The 23,513-nt window shown below is 40.2% G+C and overlaps 1 protein-coding gene across 1 annotated transcript in view; it reads left to right on the forward strand.

Moving 5' to 3' along the window:
• Window positions 1-23,513, forward strand: part of LOC139720496 (rho guanine nucleotide exchange factor 11-like) — a 219,763-nt gene that overhangs the window by 108,701 nt on the left and 87,549 nt on the right. The window contains exons 6-9 of the mRNA XM_071631850.1: window positions 5,295-5,352; window positions 5,969-6,132; window positions 8,186-8,245; window positions 19,755-19,835. Of these exons, the coding sequence (XP_071487951.1) occupies window positions 5,295-5,352; window positions 5,969-6,132; window positions 8,186-8,245; window positions 19,755-19,835 (363 nt within the window). The remainder of the gene's footprint in view (window positions 1-5,294; window positions 5,353-5,968; window positions 6,133-8,185; window positions 8,246-19,754; window positions 19,836-23,513) is intronic.

Below are 23,513 nucleotides of genomic sequence, written 5' to 3' on the forward strand. Positions count from 1 at the left end.
GCAAGTTGCGGGAAGGCAGGGCCGCCCCGTGTGTTCCGCATCTGTGACCACCGTAATATGGTGGGATCGTCCCGGATAATGGTGCTAATTCATAAAGTGGCTGATTGGGTACAGTGCCTCGGCTCAGGTAGAAATTGAAATGCCATATGCCCTCCCCGATACGGGGCTAGTCTTTTTGCAGTCATTAATTCACGGGAGCGGTCCTGTGCAGTAAAGGAGGGTTGTAATTTTATATGTGAATTTGTGTATGTCTTGTCCGTGTGTTTTAAGAGTGTAAGATATCCCTTTAAAAGAAAACCTCTGTAATAGATATCCTTGTCATCATTCTTTTAATTCCACTTGTAATTTGCTCCGAAAATGACAAAAGCGAATGGGTCATATATCATCAGCATCGTATTATTAGGGTTGTTGGAGTCATGTTTCTGGTGCGATACTGTGAAGGAAGAAATTTTGGTGGTACAGAAAGTTTTGCCCATTTTGTGCGACATGAAACCAGCTCAAAACTAAAAAAGCACCCACATATCTTGCTTTTGTGATATTAATTGTATCTTTGATTCTGCAAAGTTAAAAGACACGTGGAATTCATCTTACCCAGCCAAACGTGAAAAAATATTTGTGTGAAAAATGTCTTCCTGTATAGTAACCTCTCAGGTGAGATACATGAAATTCATGCATGCAAATTACATTCATGCATGCAAATGAACAGGATTGTTTATATAATCTTCATATTTCTTCCCCCTTTTTTTTTTGGGGGGGGGGGGCTTTCTGTTATTTTTCCTCTGAAGTGGCATGAAAGAGACATCATGATAAAGATCAATGTTGGATTTTTATCAACATATGAAGGAATGCATGTCACTCAAGTTGATGGATTTATGCAGTGGCTTGGGTCAAGTGCCCCAAGGTGGTGATGTAGAAAGGGACTATTAATTAATTCCACCCAAGAGAATGGCAGATTTGTTTTCCGGAGAGAAGTGGTTTGCTTGCAGATCGCTGCAGAGTCCCGATTTGCTCCCTTCATTATTTTGAGGATGACGGGACTGCAAATTTTGCCATGTGAGATCTTTCTTTATTGCATTTTTTTGCCTGTTGTGACTGTAATTGATTTGAAGGGAAGGAGCACACTTGATGTGTTTGATGACCTGCCGCTGGTTCCTCATCGTCAAGCACGAAGCATTCAGAGGATTTTGCATCCTCTTCCTGACCGACTGCTCATCAGATGAAAACAGGTCCCTTAAGGAGAGAGCTGTAGAATCTGCGAGGTGTTACTTTAACTGAATTGCCGTCCGGCAGAGTGTTGGTCGAGCTTGATGTATCGCTGGACGATGGAAGGAAATTGTTCGTGATGATCACGGGGAGAAACGAGTTTGACGGGATGGCGTCCGTGGAGACCCCCCTCGATTTGACAACATCGTCAGTTGTGGCTTGGGATTAATCTGGCACAAGATTGAATTGGGCTTTGGTACATTTGCTCCCCTCGATCCCCCGCGTTAGCTTAATCCTCTCGAGGATAGATGCCCAACGTTGGCGTGATGCACGACGAGCGCCTGCGTCTGCGAGGATATTGACAGCTGCGGGAGCACGGCACGACCGGCAAAAATCAAATATGCGTGTATGGAAATGGAATGGATCCATTAGTAGATGGTAGGAAAGAAGACGGAGGGGAAGGGACAGGATAGGGGGAGAGGAGTTGAAGATGGAGGGTGTGAAGCGATAAGCTGGGGAGAGTCTATTGACAAACTCGGCGGAGATGGACGGCGATCGAAGGGGCATACTGAGGCTGTGGTGCGGCATCTGCGATAAGTGCTGGATTGATTTGCACCGGGAGACATGATTCCCAATCGAAAGTTCAAGACATGAGCATTGTGTACATATATCTCACAGAACGCTGCTCAAAAGATCCGTGCTGAGCTGTGGTATAGTGCACAATGATGAGGCTTCGTCGCTCTTGCTGGAGTGGAGTAGGAATTCATTTGTTGAACTTTGCGATGGACGATCAACACTGGTAGATACCGATATTGTGAGAGGAAACCTGTGCATATTGAGTCGGGTCATTTATTGCTCGAGAGACGAACCACCTCGACAAACTACAGCCCTTGCAGTCTCATTAATTCATTGGTGGTTTTGTTTTCTCAATTTCGACAGCTGAAACCAGCTTCTCCGTGTTCTCATTGTCATTGCAGGAGACGTTAAACCCAGAGTAGCCTGCATGTACAAGCAGAATCCATGCTAAGACTGTTACTGTGTCTTGTTTCATCGTCTTATCCCATGGATTCATATCTGTGGATTATTATTGTGAACGTGACTGGACTGTAAAGGAGTGATTTTTTTGTTTCTTTTTCTTTCCTTTTTTTTTTTTTTTCGGAAATATGGCATTCTCGCAGCGGAAGAAACAGTGGAAGAAGAAGAAAAAGGGTGAAGATCTTGGGAAGGCTACCGAGGGAGATAAGCTCGTACGTCATTCGGTCTGTCACTCTACATAATCCGCTAGGATTAGTGTCAGTGGTTTCGAGAAGATATTAAGATTTGTCCTGAAACAGAAGTAGTCTTCATCATTATAGTGGTAGTGATAGTATTTTTCTTTTCTTTCTTTATTTTTTAACAGGGAAAGGGGCTTTTGGCAGGGGGATTGATTTATCAAGGTTCTGTTATCAAGTTTTTAAAGGTGCTGTTTGGAAAGGTTTTCATTTTTAGCAAGGTCATGCTAGCAGTGTCTCTGCTATTGTGTACAGTAATTCAAGCTATGTCAAAATTGCTGGTAAATATGGATAGTTCAGTTTTGATGCTCACAAAAGAAGTGACAATTTGTAAGTAACAAGACAAACCATATGCAATTTTTCCCATGGACATTAGTACTTGAATGAACTGTTTGATAAACATTTCATTGACATAATGATATACAGTCATAGATGTTTTGATATTGAGAGTATGATTTTTAAAACTTCCAGTGTGCTGGAATGTTGTTGTTGTTGTTTTTATGTCACCCGTGTAAATATAACTGTGCAGCTCAATCATGAAAATTCATTTACCTCTTGAGATTTGAATTGAGCTGCCACAATGTTACCCCCCCCCCCCCAAGACCAGCGTGACAGTCATGACTGTGTATGGTAGGTTTAAACAGCATCCTATGTATGATGCACACAATTTCTGCTCAATAATGCGGATAATATCCACAACATTTGGTCGTAAAATTGGAACGGGGGAAGAATAATGCGTTTTATTTCGACCCTTCTATTATCCGCATAATAGCAGCATCGGGACCAGATTTGGAGTGTATGAACGCAAACCCAAATAATGCGGATAATTTCCGGGGTGCGGTCAAACGTCACCTGTCTTTCCCGCAGGAGGGACGTGTGCAGTCACCATGACAATTATCCGCCTTTTTCAGGACGGGTACTCGTAAAAAAAATGCGGATAATTTTCAGAGTTTGTGAACGCATTTTTTATTGAATTGTCCGCATTATTCTTATGCGGATAATTGGAGGATGAGTTTATGAAAGGGGTACTAATTTGTTTCCATTGGTCTTGGCAAATATTATGCCCCTTCACTGAACATGACTCAAAAGTGTACGTATGATAGAAACATAACAAGATATAGAACTTGGTTGGCATAGTACTACAGTGCTTGACAATAGTAGTGGCCTGGTGGCCCAGGGCCACGAAGAATTGATGTCAGGCCCCCAAGTTTTCCAGACAGTTGTGTTTTAGTGGCCCAATTGGACTAGTAAGATTGAGAGTAGATTGTTATGTGTGCTTTTATTTTGGGCTCTTACATTTCTTTTGTGGACCATCAAAATTTCAAATTTAAAGATAAGGGCCACAGGAGAAAAAGTTGAAAGTCAAGCCCTGTATTAACATCAATGAATCATGAAAATAATGAATATGGACTCCCTGTAATGCAGAGCAGTTGATGAAGTCAGTAGAATGCATCGGTGAGTAACTAAGGCTTCGTGTTGAAGGGGTATAGCCCTTAGTTTATGTTTCTTGAGGAGTAAGTCGTCTGGATGATACCTGACATGAGATTAGCAAACTGCCCATTGTCCTGTTCTTTGACAAAAAATGCATTCTCTTCCTTATACTTGATTGGCCTGATTCAAATTGTAGTTTTGGTTCTGTTCTTTGATTATTAGCAAGCTTTAGCCGTACAATGCGAAAGCTAAGATGACGCTATTTAGGAAAAAAAAAAAGAAGTGGTGTTCTGCACATGCGCAACACAGCTGTTTCCATTGTCCAACCACGTAGGCTGTGTCATCTTAGCATTTACGTTGTGGATAGAAAGCTCGCTGTTACATCTTGTGCACCTTGAGCTCCACCATTGAGAAGACTTTTTACTGGGAGCAGATGATGGGATATTGATTTTTATTTTATTCATTTTTAATGCATAGATCCGTATTTGTATGTTTATGATGAGTGGGTGGGGTTTGGTGAATACCTTTTTCCACCATTAATTGTGGGCAGCTAAGTGCTAAGTGCACCTTTTCATCTCCTTTGAATGGTAGTGGGATGTTGGCGATGGGCTTGCATGCCAAGATTTCATTTGTGTGTGTGTGTGTGTGTGTGTGTGTGTGTGTGTGTATGTTGTTGTTGTTGTGTGTGTGTTTTTGTTTTTTTTCATGAGTACACAGATCTCACTGAGCTTTGTCGACCCGCTTGCTTGCCCACAGCTGGTGCCCACAGCTGGCCATAAGGGTAATGGGGAGAGTGAATTTTCACTCAACAAAATAACACTCGAGGGCCAGCTTGATTTCTGTTTTGGAATACATCAGTGATGTGCCTAATAATTTCCAACAATAGTGATGAGTAAATTTTCTGTAATTTGTTGCATGACTTCCATGAACAAATAACACTACAGGAAAACCCTTGTATTTATTAGGTCCTACGTTGCATTTCTGTCGTTACCCATCTGACATTAGTTACGTTCAGGTGGTGATTCCCTAACCTTGAGGATAAGTTCTATGGGGTGCCAAGTGTCACACAGTCGATTTTGTCACGAGATGACCAATTTTGTGACAAAATGGCGATTTCGTCAACAAAATGACTGATTTGGTAACAAAATCAACCATGCAACACTTGACGTTCCATAGAACTTATCTTCGAGGTTAGAAATCATCGTCTGAACGTAACTATTGTGTTATCATATTGTTATTTCACACATTTCTGTATGCACATTTGAGAGAAAGAAAATTGACAGTTTCTGCATGCATATATGGAGACTATGTTTTACCTTTAACAAGGAAAGATGAACCAGCAAAATTAATGTTTTTATTTTGCTGTTTGTTTTTATTTGATTCCTGCAGGTTAATGGAACACTCGTCACATCTTCAAACCACTTGGAGGTGGTTCAAATGATCAAATGTAAGTTAAAAAGACTGTGTTTTTACTATTTAACTCATTCTGTACCAGGGACTTTTGACAGTATGAACAAGGATGTGGGGTTTTCTGTGTCAAATCAGCATTCACAGCATGCAAAGGGTTAGACAGACCATGTGCTTATCATTGTAAGGACTTCCCATTAGGAATATTGTGGAAAGGAAAAAGGCAATACGAATTTGTTTGATGTTTTATTAATCCTCTTGCAAAGAAGGCAAACTGAATTGAAATATGAAGGAATGTGCCGCGAATGTGCTCGCTATCTTGGCACAATCTTTTTAACAATATATTGTAACTTATGGAGTTCTAAAGAGATCTAAATTGCACTTACTCCTAACAGCATTTTCACAAATTAGATTGAAACAAATGTATTCTTATGCTGCATATTGTGCCCATTTTTTTTTTCCTCTGGTCTGGTTGGCAAGTGAGTTTTCAAGCATTGTAGGAGCCTGGCAGTTGGTCTTACAACAACCTTTGTTAAAGTTTCAGTTACAGTTGCATGATCACCAATTTTCTTGTATGGTTGAAAACGGGAGTCCAAGAGGACTTCGACTGGCCAAGTCCATGGTGTGTAGCCCCCTCAATGTTTGCATTCTTTTAGCTGCTGGACCCTATGTAGCGTTAACATTACTCGGAAGGCCCCCAGGAACCAGTAACGTCGCGCCTCAGACCCCGCCGCCCCCAATCCTGAACCCCGCCTTACCTCCTAGCGGCAGCCAGCCAACAGACAGCAAGCGTATTGTGACGTCTCCACTACCTGTAAATGTGAGTATTTGCGGGAGTTGGGTTTTTGGGGATGGTTAAGTGGGAGGGGTTAGGGGTAGCACTGTATTGTTGTACGTACAGTATGACACAGCAATTAGAACACACTAATTTTTGTCCAAACCTTTGTGGTGTTGCCTTTTGAAATCTTGTTTAGTACCGGAATCAGTTATAAGTCTCCAGACACAGACGAACATTTTATGTTCTTTACCATATCAGTGTTAATACAATTTGGACATTGTTCTTAGAACTCCCCCCAGGGTGGATTAATGTTTGATTGTTGTCTTTTGAGAGACTTTTGAAAATTGTGGCTTACTTTTCGTAAAGAATTGGCCAGTGGTATGAAGTGTAGTGCAAGTAAAATTTTTGTAGCCCGAGTGGCAAATCAGGTGTCGTTTTTAATCTTTCCGTTACATATTTATGCGAATGTACATTGTTTAGGATGGATTAGATGCTATCCACTGAAAAAGAAGTCATTGGCAATACCTCAATATTGCCCCATTGACTGCCTTCATGGCAACCATGCAAAGGCTTTTGATCAATCATCTAACATCTAAACCACTGCAACGATCATTCATTTTTCCTGCATGAGATCTGATAAAGTCATACAGATATGTACCTCCGCCAGTCCAAACGGTTTGCCATCATTTCGTCCGTCACACACTCGTATTACAAGTTTCCTTTGAAGTGCTTGCCCCATTTTTTCGTGTAAGCCATCGTTATTCAGTGTAAAACATTCGGTTTCAGTTCCAATTTGTATTCGTATCAATGGATGATGTAAACAAGTCAAACATTCATTGCGTCTCTAGTATACTGATGCCTGTACCTATTTTTATGCTGAGAGTTATTCTTTTACAATCAGAAAGCTTATCCGCCGTGTCTTGCCAGATGTACTGTAGCAAGAACTAACACGGGCAAAACTGGATTCCACGGATCTAAATCTGTTTGGGAGAGAAAGAGAAATCAAAAAGGTCTTCACTGGGGCTAGGGAGGGGATGGGGGGGGGGGGACAAATCCACTCCTTTCAAAAGGGTAGTAAAGCATCTTTCTCCTTACATTGCTGGCGTTTTTATGTGGAATTAGTATCGCTAGATCAGGTAAGTCTTAGGCAAATCACAAGTCAGCATCCGGGTTACTCTGGATGACATAAGTGAAAAAAAATTGGAATGAAATTTTGAAGGATTTAGGGAAATAATACTACAAATCTGCAAGGGCACAGAATAGAGTGCATGTACACCCAAGGCCTATTCGAAATTTATAGTTTTTTGATTGACGTCCATAATCACCATTGCATGTGTAACCTCCCCTCTTGTTTCACTAGCAGTTACATCTACCCATTAGCTCATCACATAGTCAGGTATGAAACATACAGGTGCATTTCACATGCTTTAACCAATCAGAAGTCACCGTCTAGGACACGTGTGCAGTGGAAGGGGGTGGAGGGAAGGGGAGGGAAGGGAAAAATATCTCACAATACCACTGACATGTTGGGTTACTTCCGCTAATTGTATCCTCTCTATGTAGTAAACATTTTGCAAATGCTAGGTATGTTGCATGATCAAGAAATTCATATATTATATATATGTGAAAATACAGCCAAGTGTGTTCCTGCTAATAGTCCATTCAAATATGTAAAATACTTATGGCTTTATTTCACTGTTGTGTTTAGGCTCTGGATATTCATGGGGTTACAATTCAATGCAGTCAGTAAAATATTGGTTTCATACTGTGATCAAGTTATGAAGTAGGTCACATATAAATGTGTGATTATGCTTGAGTTGTTTTCATTAAAAGATAGCCCCTATTTCTGTTCCGTCTCTGAAATTATGAAACTACTTTTAAATGAGAAATAAGCCAAAAAGGGTAGTGTAACTCAATTTAGCAATAGCTTGTGGGCTTTTATTTCATTGATTACATCTAGAGTAATTATGGTTAGGGCTTTTGTATCATCGAAGGATAGGTGTTGTTTGAATGATTAAACTGGAACTGCATCACTTGTTGTAAACCAACCGCTCTTGACATCGCATCTGAACATTCCTCCGCCCCCCTGAAGCAGCCGTCCCCCAAGGGCGTGTTTCAATTCTTCCGCAAGCAGTACAACATTCAGCAACACGAGGTCAGTGCCAGTTTGTCGACGGAAATTTGCGGCTGCCCTCTCTGCTCTTCCTCTTCCATCTCCTCTGGGCTAGTGGGCCGATACGCGCCGCTCTGCCCCGCTACTACGGCGGGGCCCGCACTACCGGAACCCTGTCACGCACTCGCTCCCTGGAACGCACAGGTTACATTTCACCTTCATCCTCCTCCTCCTCCTTCTCTTCATCATCCTCGTCTGCCACCTTCTCTTCCTTCATCACCTCCTCCCTCCTCTCCCCTCTTCTTCCTTACTTCTTCCTCCCCTTCCTCCCCTTCCTCTCCCCTCCTCTTTTTCTTCTTCCACCTCATCCTCATCCTCATCCTCATCACCATCATCATCATCATCACCATCATCACCATCATCACCATCATCATCATCACCACCATCATCATCACCACCATCGTCACCATTATTACCACCATCACCACCATCACCATCATTACCATCATCACTATCACCACTATCACCATCACCATCACCACCATCACCATCACCATTATTATCATCATCATCATCATCATTATCTTTCCTTACACCCATCCCATCCCACATTGCTTCCTCTCCTCCCCCATCATCACACCCTTACAAATCTTTCCATTACACCTTCCTCCCTGTCACTCACATTCCTTGCAAATCTGAAACTACAAACCGATGACTTAAACTTCATTCATACATATCCTCAATCCCCATAGACTCCCTCACTTCTTTCCTTTATTTCTTCATTCACTCGCTTATTCCTTCCTTCATTTCTTCATTCATTCTTATACCTTTCTGCATCGGTCGATTTCTTGTATTGAATAACCTCTGTATCACATTATTTCTGCATAGAATCTAAGTATAAAAATATTCGCTTATGGCTTGAACATCACCCTTGCCTTCTGGAGCTATCTCTCTTACCTGCGTGCAATTTCTTTCCTCACTTTTGCGACGCTGCTCCGTCTAATTTTCACGTAAATCTCCAGTGCTCTCTCTTATCGGTTCATTCTATGGCTTCCTCACTCTTCCCTTCGATATGTATTTCTGTCATCACGTCCCCTGTCTCCTTTCCCTTAGTCCCATCCCATACGTCATCGTGTATGTTTTCATACCTTGCGTTCGTGCCTCTTCTTTCCTCCCCACCCCAACCATCCCCCCCCCCCCCCCTTCGACATCTGCACACCTATCATCACCTGTGCACGGTTCCAGCCCTCCTGCTCTGCTCAAACTTGCCGCAACGCGCGAGAGCAAAATTTAGATCACGCAGCACAATATATTTAACCTGCCGCTCTGCTTCGACTAATCCCCTGTCTAGTCTTACTGAGGATTTTTTTTTTCCCTCTCTCATCCTAATCACCCTTTAAAAACAGAAGGTATAGATGACTTTTTGTTTTTATAAGCTAGACTGCTCTGCTCTTACACCAACACACATCCGCATTTGCATTCCCAGCACTCATGCTTGAAAAAGAGAAAGGACAAAAGTTTGTTACACTGCTTAGGAATAGATTTTGTAGTCAAGCTCAGTTTCTCACAAAGGAAATTTGAGAATGAATCCAGGGACAGTCGCTGGGGTGACAAGACCTTGTATCTGCAATTTTGGTGAAAATGACTTTTTTGGATTAATGGTCAAATGATGGGTTAAGTGATGTCCTGTCCAACTCCCAACTGTCTTACTCCATAAATGAAGCCACCACGGCTTGTCAAAGGAAAGGCTATCCCATTTGCCACAGTGCTTTGGCCGCCATGTTATTTGGCTCTCCTGAACATATGACATTTTGTAGATACGAGGTCTTGTCGCCCCAGTGACGATTATTGTTCTTCCACTTTCTGAGTGATAATGGAAACCATCGTGAAGTATATTTGACTGTTCAACCGCCGTTTTGAGAGTCACCTATGTAAACACATAGGAATATAATCCGTGTCATCTATTATGTTTGATGCTAGTGGCATCAATGTATTTGCGGTAGAAATATGATTCTCTTCTTTGAGTACCTGTGAGAGTACGAAGGGGGGGGGGGGAACTTTGTCACTATCACACTCACAGAATGCTGGATCTTGTGAAAGTGGGCGGGGCATGCATTTCCAAGGCAATGGGATATTAAAAGTACATACAGTAGTGCCTTGATCCAGCTCCATAGATCCAGGTTTGCGCTGTCAGCACTAACACTGCAGCATGATGCATCTTGCGCCTCTTTCAAGAGCCTGGAATACAGAATCTCACGCGATGCCTCACGCAATGCATGCACTGTAATCTGCAGGGAGGCTAGTGGTAGAACATCATACATAGCAACTATCACTGTCATTATAGTAAGTCAGACTATCACTCCATCCATATCCTGCAACTTTCGTGCAGAGGGTCCATGCAAAATAGCCTTAACTGTTGGTATGCTACTGTGAAGGAAAAGAGCACTCTGTATAATCATAGTGCTAGTCGCATTTCATTGTTCATTATGTATACTGTAATAAGCAAGTATATTCAGTATTTTCTTCTCTTTTTTCCAGGGGGAATTGTCGGGGGGGGGGGGGGGGAGGGGGATATGGAAGGGGGATATGGAAGGGAGAGTGTACCCGGTGATACAAGATCAGGAAATGAGTGTCAAGATGGGCCCAGGCTGGGTCCACAGTCCACAGTTGCTCACCTGTGCCCGTCCATGTGATCGCAGCGGTGAACTGACTCTGACAGGCCTATTTCGGGGGAATCCCCTCAGAGTACTACCCGATCTGGCTTTTGTTGACAGTTGCACAATGCAAACAATAGAGAACAAGAGACGGAAAAATTGTGGTGAATCTCAGAATTATGTGGTTATGGAGGGAGGGGCGGATGTCTCAAAATAGCAGATTGTAGACGTCTCTGTCTGCTGTCTCAATACGTTGGCTGTTCTGTTTCGTCTTTTGGGATTTCTTTTTTTTTTCCCCCACTTCTGATTCGTTGAATTTTGTGTACACCGTTTTACGATTTCCAATGCTAGAGTTACACTGTATATCGTCGGGTGCCCGTGCATTGGCCGCTAACGCAATACAAATTGTATTGCGTTAGCGGCCAATGCACGGGCACCCAACGATATTAAGGTTGAGGAAGCACGGCACCCCATTTACTGTATATGCCATATATTTCGTGAGTCTAAATTTTCGTGAATCGGGAATTCCTGACGGTTTCGCGAGTGGTTAGATTCGCGATCATGGAGTCCTGTACTGTAATGGAGAAGAGTACATGCGTACGTCACATTTATAGCGTGATCAGAGTCAATATTTTCAGGTGTCTTTAAGTTCACGAGTGGCACCTGACTCGCAAAATTCGCGAAACTAAAAACCTCGTGAAATATTTGGCGTATACAGTAATACCCACCCGTCTGTAGTGGATCGAGAGACAAATCAAACCTATTCGGGGAAGTCTGTTTCACCCCCACAGACTCCTGAATGTGGCCAGCTTCTCGTAGAAGTGAGGCCAAGAAAATGGATAAGTTTTGAGTGCTGGGGAAAATGGCGAAACAACTGCTCACGTATAGTTGCAGTTTAGGCTGTCTCATTAATCAGTCTCAAATTCACTTTCTTTCTCCCTCTCTTTCTCTCTCTCCCTCTCTCTCTTTCTCTCTCTCTCTCTCTCTCTCTCTCTTTCTCTCTTGTAGTCTCATCTGCTGTTGTTTTTTTTTTTGTCCCGCTTGATTTTAAAGGGACGATCAGACTGGAGTAGTTTAGTAAGTTAGCAGGGATGTAAAGTACATTCAAGAGATTTGCCAAATAATTGTAACAGTCACCACAAACAAAATAATCTCTCAGTTCTGATGAAGTTTGCATTTAGAGGGGGGCGGGGTCATAGCACAAAGCAAGTTATAAAAGAGAAGAAAACAGATCAGTAACATGTTGTAAATTGATCAGTTTTGACATCTGAATAAGAATGTTTCACCTGCACCTAGGCCGCATGAGAGTCATTGTGTGTATTATGCTTCAAGTAGAAAGAAAGGAGAACTTCAGAAAAGTTTTGGGCTTAAACGCTAGGCAGAAAATGGGTAGTTGGGACTTAACGTGATGTTATTCCCTGGCCTAAATTCATTGGGTCCCCGCCCCCCCCCCCCCCCCCCCCCCCCATCAAACAATTACTGCACAGATGAACCAAAAGGAAATACTCAACATGGAGGCAAGTCTGATCTCTTGAGATGGCAAAATTTTCCCTCGAAGAGTCAAAACAAACAAATCTTTCCTGTTTCCCAAGAAAACTGACATACAATATTCGACACTTGCGGAAACTGGCTGGTATTTTTATCTCGCTACCAATATCCTGACTTCTAAAGTTATTCCACAAATTCTGGTTTCAGGTGACTTCGATCAGTGTACCAGGACTTTTCTCTTTTATGGTTCAGAACAGATAAAAACATGAGACCACCCCACCCTCTCCCCTGATTTTGTGCCAGAATCTTGTCATAGAACTTGCCCTCTAGTTGTGTACATGTATGTACATTCCGTTGAGTTGCCTTGTGAAAAATTGTATTGAGTTAGAAATGAAAATAAAAACAAACAAAAAACAGTTAATAGCTTTCAGGGGGATATATTTTCATTTGTGGCAGAGCAACTTGCACATATGGTTTGATATGTATGTTCTAATGCAGGTCGGGTCAGAATATATATTTTTTATGTGCACTGAAACAAACAGCATGCTGTAACGATGCACAGTCACTAAATATTCTTTGTCCAGCCTGCATGTCTCTTGTACTGCAATGCTAATGCTGATATTGAATTCAATACTGCTTAAAGGGGTGATGTATGGACATGAGATACTGTATCTATAGTAACATTTATCACATGTTCCTCCTTTGCCCCACATTACGATCAGGCAAAACTGGCAATTTACTATAAACGCTTTTAGCACTAGGAACTTTGGACAGTGTGTACAATGCTATGGGGTTTTCTGTGTCTATCAGCACTCAAAGCAGACAGTGGGTTAACAAGCGTGACATTTGAGTTTTGGTTTCCCTTTGGCAAGCAATGAGGTGATTTGATGTAAGCCCGCGTCAATTCCTTGGCACTGAAATCATACATGCATCCGTGAGAACTCTTTACGAAAAAATAAAAAAAACCACCCTACCCCAACTGTAAGAAACCCTTAAGGTTTGTCAGCTATGACTTTTAGTGGTTTCAGAGACATAAAAATAACTTTGTCGGTTATTGAACTCATATAAGATGGTGTTTGAATGTGTAGAATGACAGTGTCTTCGACACTAATGATGAGTCTCCTTTTATACTGACCACTATCTGCAAAAGACTTTCCATACAACAGTCTATCACGAAGTCTGTACCCTGCTAGTCGAACATGTGGCTCTCAATACAGTTCAAGGGAAAACATAGTTCTCATATGCCTGCAAAATTGTCAATTTCTGCTCTAAAATGGACATATATGCATAAGAAATGAATGAAATGGATGCTGTAGTTACACAATTTCAGGTTTCCAAAATGCGAAATATTATCCAAAAAAAAAAAAAGTTTGTCAGGAGCATTACAATTTCGGAGCATGCCCGATCGTGGTTGCTATGCAAATTTTTATAATCAGTTATTGATAATCGATTATCGATAATCAACAAATCAGGCCAAAGCAGTCTCCACAGATCATCAGCAGTGGAGTGAATCGTATGCAGTTCACTGGAAAATATGATTGCTAGAGAACAATCTATCATCATGTGACGTTCTACCTATCTGCCTACTACTGAATGGGTTGGGCACCTCAGGAATAAAAGTCGTGTGCTACGATCAAAGCAATCTTACACCTTTGATCTCGAAATATTCCAAATCAACTCAATATCTTGGCATATAATCATGTCAGTCAGGCAAGCTTCAAGAACCCTTTGATACAAGTGCAAGCAAATTCTAAACAGTGGGAGATGAATTTTGAGCCCTTCTGAGAACCATGTTGTGGTGTTAAGGCAGCGGTATATGCATGTACAAAGTATGTATGTACACCGCGGCAGATGGGAATATGAGGTAAAGCCCAGTTCTACTTCCTCAAACCTATTTTCGAGGTGAGACCTTTCAGACTTTGTAACGCTTGTTCCAATATTATCCAGAATCTGACGTGCAAAAAGCATCATTCCAGGAGATGTACAAGTCAAGTTTGCGTTCAGACCTGCGACGAAACATAACACGATGGGTGCAAAGTTTGCCTCTAAACACATTTGCAAGTCCCCTGAGTTCTTTCTGAAGTATGAAAGCCCTCAATGATCATCACACAAGTATGTTGTGTTCCTCAAGAGAATGAATCGCACTCTATGCATCCACCATCATTCTAGCCTGCCATGTTAGTAAAGCCACTTTAATTTGCAGAGAGGCAGCTGTGTCATGGAAGTTACTGTAAGTTCTCATCATTTTTCACCTGATCCATTGCTTTGATTGGTGATTGTATCAGCACTTAATTCTTATAATCAGTCAGGGTTCCTTCGGGAAGAAAATGTTGCAATTACTCAGAAGACAAAAAGAAAAAGAGAGATATTAACAGATCAGATTTAGGGGCACTTGAGTGTTGCCGTGTTTCATCCCTCTATCTATCTGTCTTATCTACGAATAGACCAGAGTACTGCCAAAAACAGAAATGGTAAACAATTCAACAAGTGTAACAAGATTGATACCCTGGCTAGCCTTGTAACCGGTAAATTGAAGACTGATTTCAGTAGCAACTCAAAAGCTAGTCTAACCAGTAAAAGTAATGAAAATTGTCACCCAACCACCCCCCCCCCCCCTTGGTCAGTTTGCTTGCCAGAAATACAGTATAGCCTGTGATATCTCAGTTGAAGTGTTCTTAAAGTTTAAACCTTGCCATTTCTTGAAGTTTTGACCTGAAAGAAAAATAATAATAAAAGAGAGAGGTCTTGTTAGCTCTCTAGATCAAATTAGGTCAAGGTCAAAGGTAAACAAACTTTGGAAGTAAAGTTCAGTTCATTCTACCAGGATGTCTTTGAGTTTTGATACTAGTCTTGTTTCAATACACATATGATAATTTATAGAGCAGCATGAGATCCGTTTTTTGACTAAGTAATTGCATGCATGGTCATGCTTGTGTGACACTTGCCCGAGTATACTCTGGACTAGTCTTCAACCGGTGAAAGTTCAGAAATTCACAAAGTCACACTCATCCACTTTTTGAAGAAAGATAGATTTTGATGCAACTGCAGACCTAGAGAAAGAGTAGAATTTGATTCTACAAACAGAACATCTCCATCCGATCAGTTTACTGCTGTTGCACACTGACCTAATTCAAAATTACTGTAAAATATGTGTACACATAGTTGATGTTGCAGTGACATTGCATTTCAAGTCCTTCCTTGAAATTTGGATCAAATTTGGCTGGGATCAAATTTGGCGGAGATCAAAAGCAGCTGAAAGAGGACGAGATCAGACAGCTATAATTTTATCCGTCAAGGTCAGGGGAGGAACTAATTAAAACAAAGAAACAGCAACAACAAAATGAAAACCACTAACATAGAAACATCGTCATGAGACCACAACAGAGACTATCTTGTTCTGTATTTCTGTCTTTGGTAGTGTAGTGCTGTACAATTATTTTAACTCTCCTTCTCTCTCACTATGTTTCTCTTCTCATTTTGTTTTTTGTTTTTTTGGTCATAATAATTGGTATTGGCGTTAACGCTTCATTTGTATGACGTTTGGGTAAAGGCACACCTTAGTAGCTGGTGCTATTTTTGTCACTTTAAAAAAAAAGAGAGGAAAAACAGAAGCCCAAAACACAGTCTCTCATGGCCCCTATATTGCAAGTTAGATAGTAGCAGGTGTGTGTTATTAGAACAGCTGGGAGAGTATCAATTAATTAAAGGGAAAACAGTGTCTGCAAGAGAGGACTAGAAGCCTCCTACTTCACGGGGGCCGTCCGTAGTGCCAGGATAAAAGCATGATATAAGACCACAAAAGGGGCAGCATTTTGGTTGAATTGGTGAGGCAACAATGCCAAAAGACACTGGAGGCGTCACGAGGAAACGATGCATGTCGGACTGCGGTTTTTCTGAACTTAGGGTGAGAGTTTGTCGTGATGATTTGCGATGAGTATGCTCCTTTGCAAAAAAAAATCTAATTTTTTCTTTGTGTGACTGCTGCTCCTACATGCTGTAGCCATACACAAAATGCACCTCTAGGCGGACAAGCTGTCGTAGATGTCGTAAACCGTAGATGCATGCAGCAGACCGTTGAGTCATTCGCGCACGCACATTTATGATGGCAAAAATCATGTGACATTTCTCTAGTGCCATAACGATGCAACATTTCATTGCAGTGTAAACAGGCACGTCAGGCAAAAAATTTTGCAAATCTTGATAATATGAAATAGTGAGGCTCAATGGCATATATTGTATATTCCGAATATACATGTTTTAGATGTGTGGGAATGTGCCCTGCAGATTGGGGTCATCTGTGATATCTTAAATGAAAAAATATAAATCACATCTAAAGTCCATGATTTTATGGTGTAGGTGTATATATCTGTACATTTTGCTTAGTCACAAATATCATGAATATATTCATTTCATAGACCTGTATGCTTATTGATTTTTCTAGGACATCATTGTTCGCGAAATAGGATTTGGCAACACAATTGCTGAAGGCATGACGACACAAAATACATGTATGAACATTTACAATAGCTTCTCGCTGGATAAAACAAACGTTATATGAACAGTTTGGTGCAGACATTCTATAATTTAGCACTCTTACTGTGGTTTGCCGCTGTTCACAGTATTTCATAGCTACATTCTGGCACTATCGTGCAGAATTCTTGATGTCACAACTTTTGCCCGCTATAATGTCGACCCTGATCAGATGATGTAGCAGTCGGAGAACAGGAAGCGGGAAATATTCATCCGTCACCTTTGAAGGCTTTTCCACTCCATATGATATCATTATGCTTTGAGGTCTTGAAAAATTTATGACTACAGTCCATCCAATAACCTCTATGTGTCATACTTTATATGAATGCATGTTAAAAAAAAAAATACACACACCCACAAAAAGAAACACAAAAGCAAAACAAGGCGGATGTGACAATTTATTTATTTTTTGTTGTTGTACAGATTTGTTTTTCATATCAAGCATGATGTTCTTTTTTTTTTTCTTTTTTTTTTGACTCTGTTGTACAAGTTTAAGTGCAGATTTTGTTTCTTTGTCTTTATTGTTATCTTTCTTAGCCCATCAAGCCCGGGGCATTTTGCTGCAGAAATTATTTTCATTTCCTGATCAAATTGGCAATGCAGAATTTTATCGTAGACCCTGTATTTTGCAAAGATAGGATGGAACAGATTAGATTCATTAAATCTGTACAGAGTCTGGAGTAAAAAACAGAATAAGAAAAATTTGCTGATATAAAAAACGATAATTTTGATCTTCCAAAGTGTGTTCCGAATTAATTTGAGAGGCAGTTATAGATGAAAGAATTCAGAAGTTTTGAAAATTCTGGGACCGTTACAAAAGATTATACATGAGCAACAAAGGCCTCTGATTTTAGAGAATTTTCTGCTCTAACTATTGAAATACTAGTAGAACATTGAGATCTCTCGTGAGGGTCCATGTTAGAACTAAACAATCAAAATGCACCCCTTTCACGCTTACAACTTACAAACAATGCCTGTACTATGTACGCTCACTAATTAATAGCTGACGCTGTCTTATAAATGCAAGAAAAAAAATTGAAAGCAAAATTATAAAAAGTAATGATAGATTTAATAGGTAGAAATTAATGATAGATAGATCATGATACGCTTTTGTGTATTAATTTGTGTTGTGATAAGTTGATTTGTATAGACCAGTTCGTAATTCCACTTTGCGCATGAGCAGAAAAAGGTCATTAGTACCAACAGGCATTTTGGTTTGTAAATTCACTGAGATAAGCATCTGTGATGCGATGATTATTCATGCGATCCTTGTCTAAATGGTGCTTGCCAGTACATTCACCTGACAGCAAGAATGGTATTTTGCAATATAAAAGGAAATAGGCTGTTATTGCATTCAGTACAAAACAATGAAATGAATGCCTGTTGAATTGTCAACTGATGGAGTATTCTGATCACCTGCTCTAAAAGCAAGCTCTTTGTTTGTTTTAACATGAATTCCATAAATTGTTACGTCGGGTAAGCTTATGCATTATGCCGCTTTGAAAACAAGTGACGTGCCTAACCAACTGAGAAAAAAGAAAGGTCATTTGTACCAATGTGTACGTGAGCTAATTACGAACTGGCTTTTTTGTTTTAACATGAAGAGTGGACTTGTTTTAATGACATTAGCTTGCTTTTGTGTGTAGTCTAGCCTAGTTTTGTGTACAATGTCGACTCATATTCAATGCTGTAGTAGTCAAAACATGTCTTTTATAGTTATACAACCTGTATTCTTTTTAGCAGTAACTTCTCCATAGTTGACCACTAGCAATAGTGACCACTGAAAACATGGAGTCATTGACCCAAAACTGGACAGCCTGTTTATTTTGGCCACCTGTTTAAGAGTGGTCACCTGTGTTTCTCATCGTCCATGTATGAGGGTTTGGAAATAAAAACAGAAGGTAGATGCAGTGAGTGTTTATGCTGCATATGGGAGGGACTACATGCAATTAACAGCAGTATCTACCTTGGGCAGGTTGAATAATTTATATTTCAGAGTCGGTGTCAGATTTTCGTATGCTACACTTGAGGTAAACGTACATGTATGTGATGAAAACAGGACAGTTTAGAGGAGTACACTGACTGGCCACCCAGCCAGCCCCAGTGTAGTCTATAGCTGGTTTTGGAAGCTTGGTGCTATTTTATTCTTTTCTTCTTTTTTTTTTCATTTGTGGAGAGAGATTACACCAGTCTCCATGAGCTCAAAAAAGTTTGGCAAAGTTTTCTGATTGTTCCAGAACTGTACAGATAGTCTTTCACGATTTGATATATCGCATCTTTGCCAAGTAGAGATTAGAAACGCAAGATCGTACCTGAAATGGAATTAGCTAGATGTAACGGGAGTGCACTCGCTCGCATGTTGGTCCTGACAAGGGGGGTATTAGAGAAAGTGCACTGCCCGTGAAATTAGCACATAGCTTTGTCTGATCATATGACATTTATGAGCGATACCTCTGTAGTCAGTAATAGCCCAGTGCTGAAGTCTCTGTCTTGAATTGGGGGTAAGGGTAGAGGGAGGGGCGTTAGAGAAGGGGAAAAAGGGGGGAAACTTGCCAAGTTTCTGGCAATTTTGGCATCTCCTTGTTTTTAATGACCCCCCCCCCCCCCCCCCCATCCTTCAGATAATATCAAATCACTTGTTAACTCAGGGGGATGTTTGGATGGGAGACGTGTTTATTGTCACTTATTTTCAGGGTTCCTAGCTATTAAAATGGATGTAGCCTCAGTGTTTTGACATTCCTGTCAACTCTCGTCACATTTTGATCAGAGCGTTTCGCCGCAAAAAGGTCTTGCCCCGTTATTGTTTCAAAACAACTACCATTTCTCTCTCCTGTGCGTCTCTGTGTGTGTGTGTGTGTTTTCGATAATGTGTACAATAGCCGACGCAAGATGCCCAGGTCAAGTCGGAACGTCTGAACACCTTCAAGCGTATGCTGGATCAAGAGAGAACATTACTAGACGTGAGTATCAAAGCAGATAAGAGCCTTGAGATGAGACTAAGCTACACTGGTTTGCTAGATTTTTCAAGGGGATTAGTAATCAAATATGTTTGCTGTGAAGATTTATTTATTCATTTTATTATCATTTTTTATTTTGTTTAATGTGTGGGAGTTTGAGGGTTAGGCAGAGAGTCTAAATTAGATAATTATCGTCACACTGTCATTGAAATATTGCAAACTTTTCTAGTAAAATTAATGATTTTTTTTTTTTTTTTTTTTTTTTAGTATGTGTGACCTATTTCTATTTCCCAATGTACATCAGGGAAAATGCAATGTAATATTCAGATGGTTAAATAAGCCATTACCAAGAAAAATTGGACTGATATTTCATATTTCACATTCTGTGTATTTCGTATAAGTTTCGGTGCAACAGGACACTATTTTTTTTTTTTTTTTGGCAAGTGAATCACATAACTCGTGCTGACAGTTTTGCACATATTTTTACTTTGATATTAGTAACTGATCTAAGCAAATCATTTTTTTTTTTCATATAGTATAGTGTAGTATTCATTCTTGGAATTAATGCCATATTTTCTAACATGAATGATTAGATATGAGAAATATAGATATGTGTGTTATAATTTTGTCAGTGCTTTCTTATTCTTTTTTTAATCATAGTATGCATGTTGAGTGTAATGTTAAATTTACATGTAAAGGTTGTCTCAAAGGGAATGGTACTATATTGAATTATAAAGAAGAACAAAGTAATGTGTGTCAATTGACGCAAATAGATACAAGTATGATTTTTGTCATATTTATTATTCTTTGTGCTGTGTTTGAAGCAGTATCACTGATTATTTTCCGTTAATATATATCGAGTGCTAAAGGAATGCTGTGTATACCCATATGTTATCAAGCCTTACCAGAGATTTATGTTGCAAGGTAATTGTGTTGTGAGAATATATTCAAATCACAACCAGAAGGACGTTACTTGAGCACTGAGTCTGCAGTTAATGCCCTTTTGCTCCTTAAGTGCTTGCTCCTCAATGTAAAATGATTGTGATATATACTGTATATATATTTTTTTTCTGTTACATACATTTAATGTTTGACATGTCTCTCATGGATTTTTTGTTTGTTTTGTTTGTTTGTTTTTTTTGCAATTTTTTTTTCTTCCTTGAAAACTATGTTTCCCAGTGGTGTGAGCAAAGCCGTTGGCTCAATGGTTCTGTTTTCAGTACCAAGCCTGCAAAAATTTTAGTTGACATCATTCCTGTGCAGGAATCCTGGCATTTTTTTTTAACTTTTTTTTTTTGATACTTTTTTTGTATACTTTTTCTCCCCTTGCAGTAAACTTGGTGTGTGTAGCCCCCATCAAGTTCTATTTCTTTCTCTCTCTCTCTCTTTTCTGGAAAGAAGACCAAGAGTATTCTGTGGTTTATTAGTTCTATGTTCTTTAGATCCCCAAATACCTAATGTCTGTATTACACAATGTTTTCTATTCCAGCCGTGGATTGACTTATTATTGAGCTGCTTTTATATAAATATTTCTGTTTTTGCTTTTGTTTTGTTTTTGTCATTTCCTTTGCATCATCTATAATAGCCACGATGTTGCTGTGAATATCAATTTGTGTTTTGGATGCTATTTTTGTCCCCACCTGTGTTGAGTGTGAATTTCATTTTACGCTGCCACACTTAAAGAGTCTTTGGAATCTTACTTAAAAGTTTGCGTGATTATAAGCAAGCCTATCAAGGGACAGTCATTGTAATGTCGCCTCAGAATGACAACCTGTTGAGGATAGAGTGCCTTGCATGAGGACAGGGCTGTTGCTGTCAAGGGGACTTGAACCAGAGACCTTTTGGTTGAGAGTCTTTGGTATTAACCACTGAGCCACAATGTCTCTTCTGCTATGATTGTACTCCTTCTTTGGAGGATCCTTGGAATATCAGGGTGGTGGTCGTTTGATGTGGAAGTCGATGAGCAGCTCGTTCCGTAAGGTTGGTGGTTCGAATCCCTTAATGAGCTGAGGCAAATAATTGCAGACGTGGGAATATCCCCGCATAGCAAACAGTGGAGGGTTCATGTTCCCATTTTTTTTTTCTTTTTACCATTGATGTAGGATCAGGATCATTAAGCATCAGTATGGATGCCACTTTATAGATATTAGAGTTCTCTAGAAACATCCAAAAGTTGTATTTACTTGTGACAGTTTCTACGACGGGCTGTTATCTTTCTCAAATGATGGCTAATCGACTTGCCGATTAGCCATCGTTTGAGTCTAGAGAACTCTTTATCTGTATTTATCAGCCATCCTTATGAACTTATTTTGCAATGGATGCCACTTAATTTGCAACATTTGAATCTTAGAAGATGGGTGGAATTATATTATTGTTGAGGGCATACATGTCTCACAAGTTTTTTATTCCCCCCCCCCCCCTAAAAAAAAGAATTAGCAAAGAAAACTGAAAGGTCATTAATTCCACATATTGCAAGCAAAGTGCTACCAGGTCACTTGCACAATATGATACCTTATGAAATTCTTGGCAATTTATCATCCCTCTGCGAATACCATGCGATATCTTTTTAGTAGATATCAGTTTTTATGTACAGGAACAAAGTGCTGGAAGAGATGGTTTACCAGCTTGTCTGATAGCTCTGTCTATGGATGTCGCTTTGAATGTTTGGGTGTGTATACGCTGAATGCAGGGAAGTTGTATTGTAGAATGGTTGTGGCGGGGGGGGGGGGGAGGTGGTGATATTTGTTATTAATGAACTCCGGTTTGAACCTTCGTCGAATTGTGCTGGTATGATTGTCTTACCGTTGTTTGGGGGTGGGCAGCTGGGGACTGTACGTTGTATGTGAGACTCGTTTTTATACACAACAAACAAAAAGTTGTGGCTGCCCTACTGGGCCGGCTGACTGCACGGCTGGCCGGTAGAGAGATGAAGGGTTTGATGGGGAGCGTTGAAAGACACGTCTCTCGCAGACAGACCGCACAGCTGTTCGTCCAGCCAGTTTTTCAAATAAAGTCTTTTCAGCAGTAAAAGTAACATTTGTTTGATATATTCAAATTGGGAGGTAAGGAATATCTCACAAACCTGGTTACAAGGTGCATGTGTTTCAAAATATTCCAACAAAACATGGAATGTAAGACTGTGTGTCTATTTCTCGTAAGTTATTTGTTCAAAAACAGTCAGCAAATCTTGGTCTTGACATATTTTTTTTTTTTGTCCTGGAACAATTCTTTTTACCCACCAACATGTGATGTAAGATACTTGATATGATTGTAAAAGGGATAAAGAAGCCCCAAACCTGGCCTGTGTACATTTGTATGTTTTGCAATGGTCTTCACTATCTGCAGTCTTACTGTACACTGTAGGTACAACTATAAGTCAAAGCAGTGAAATATATAACGGGCTGTATGTATGGCTCTATAATGTGTATCATATCTCGATGCAGGAATTCAAACCCGCAACAGAAACTCGCTCTGTCAGGTAATTGTTTGTGATGAAGGATTGCAAATTATTTCCTCCGTGAAGCCCTACTTCTACGAGACTGGTAATGGAAATAAGTTGACCGTAGTTTAGATTTCAACCTCACAAGTAAAGGAGAGGAGCATCAGACATAAAGAGTTGCTAAATTTGATTAATCGCATCTACGGTAATTATCTCTGTACTGAGGAGCCAAGGTTGTTTAT

Source organism: Diadema antillarum, unplaced genomic scaffold (genome assembly GCF_040938485.1).
Source record: "Diadema antillarum isolate AM-2024a unplaced genomic scaffold, OU_Dant_1.0 scf00000128, whole genome shotgun sequence".
In the NCBI taxonomy this organism is placed as follows: domain Eukaryota; kingdom Metazoa; phylum Echinodermata; class Echinoidea; order Diadematoida; family Diadematidae; genus Diadema; species Diadema antillarum.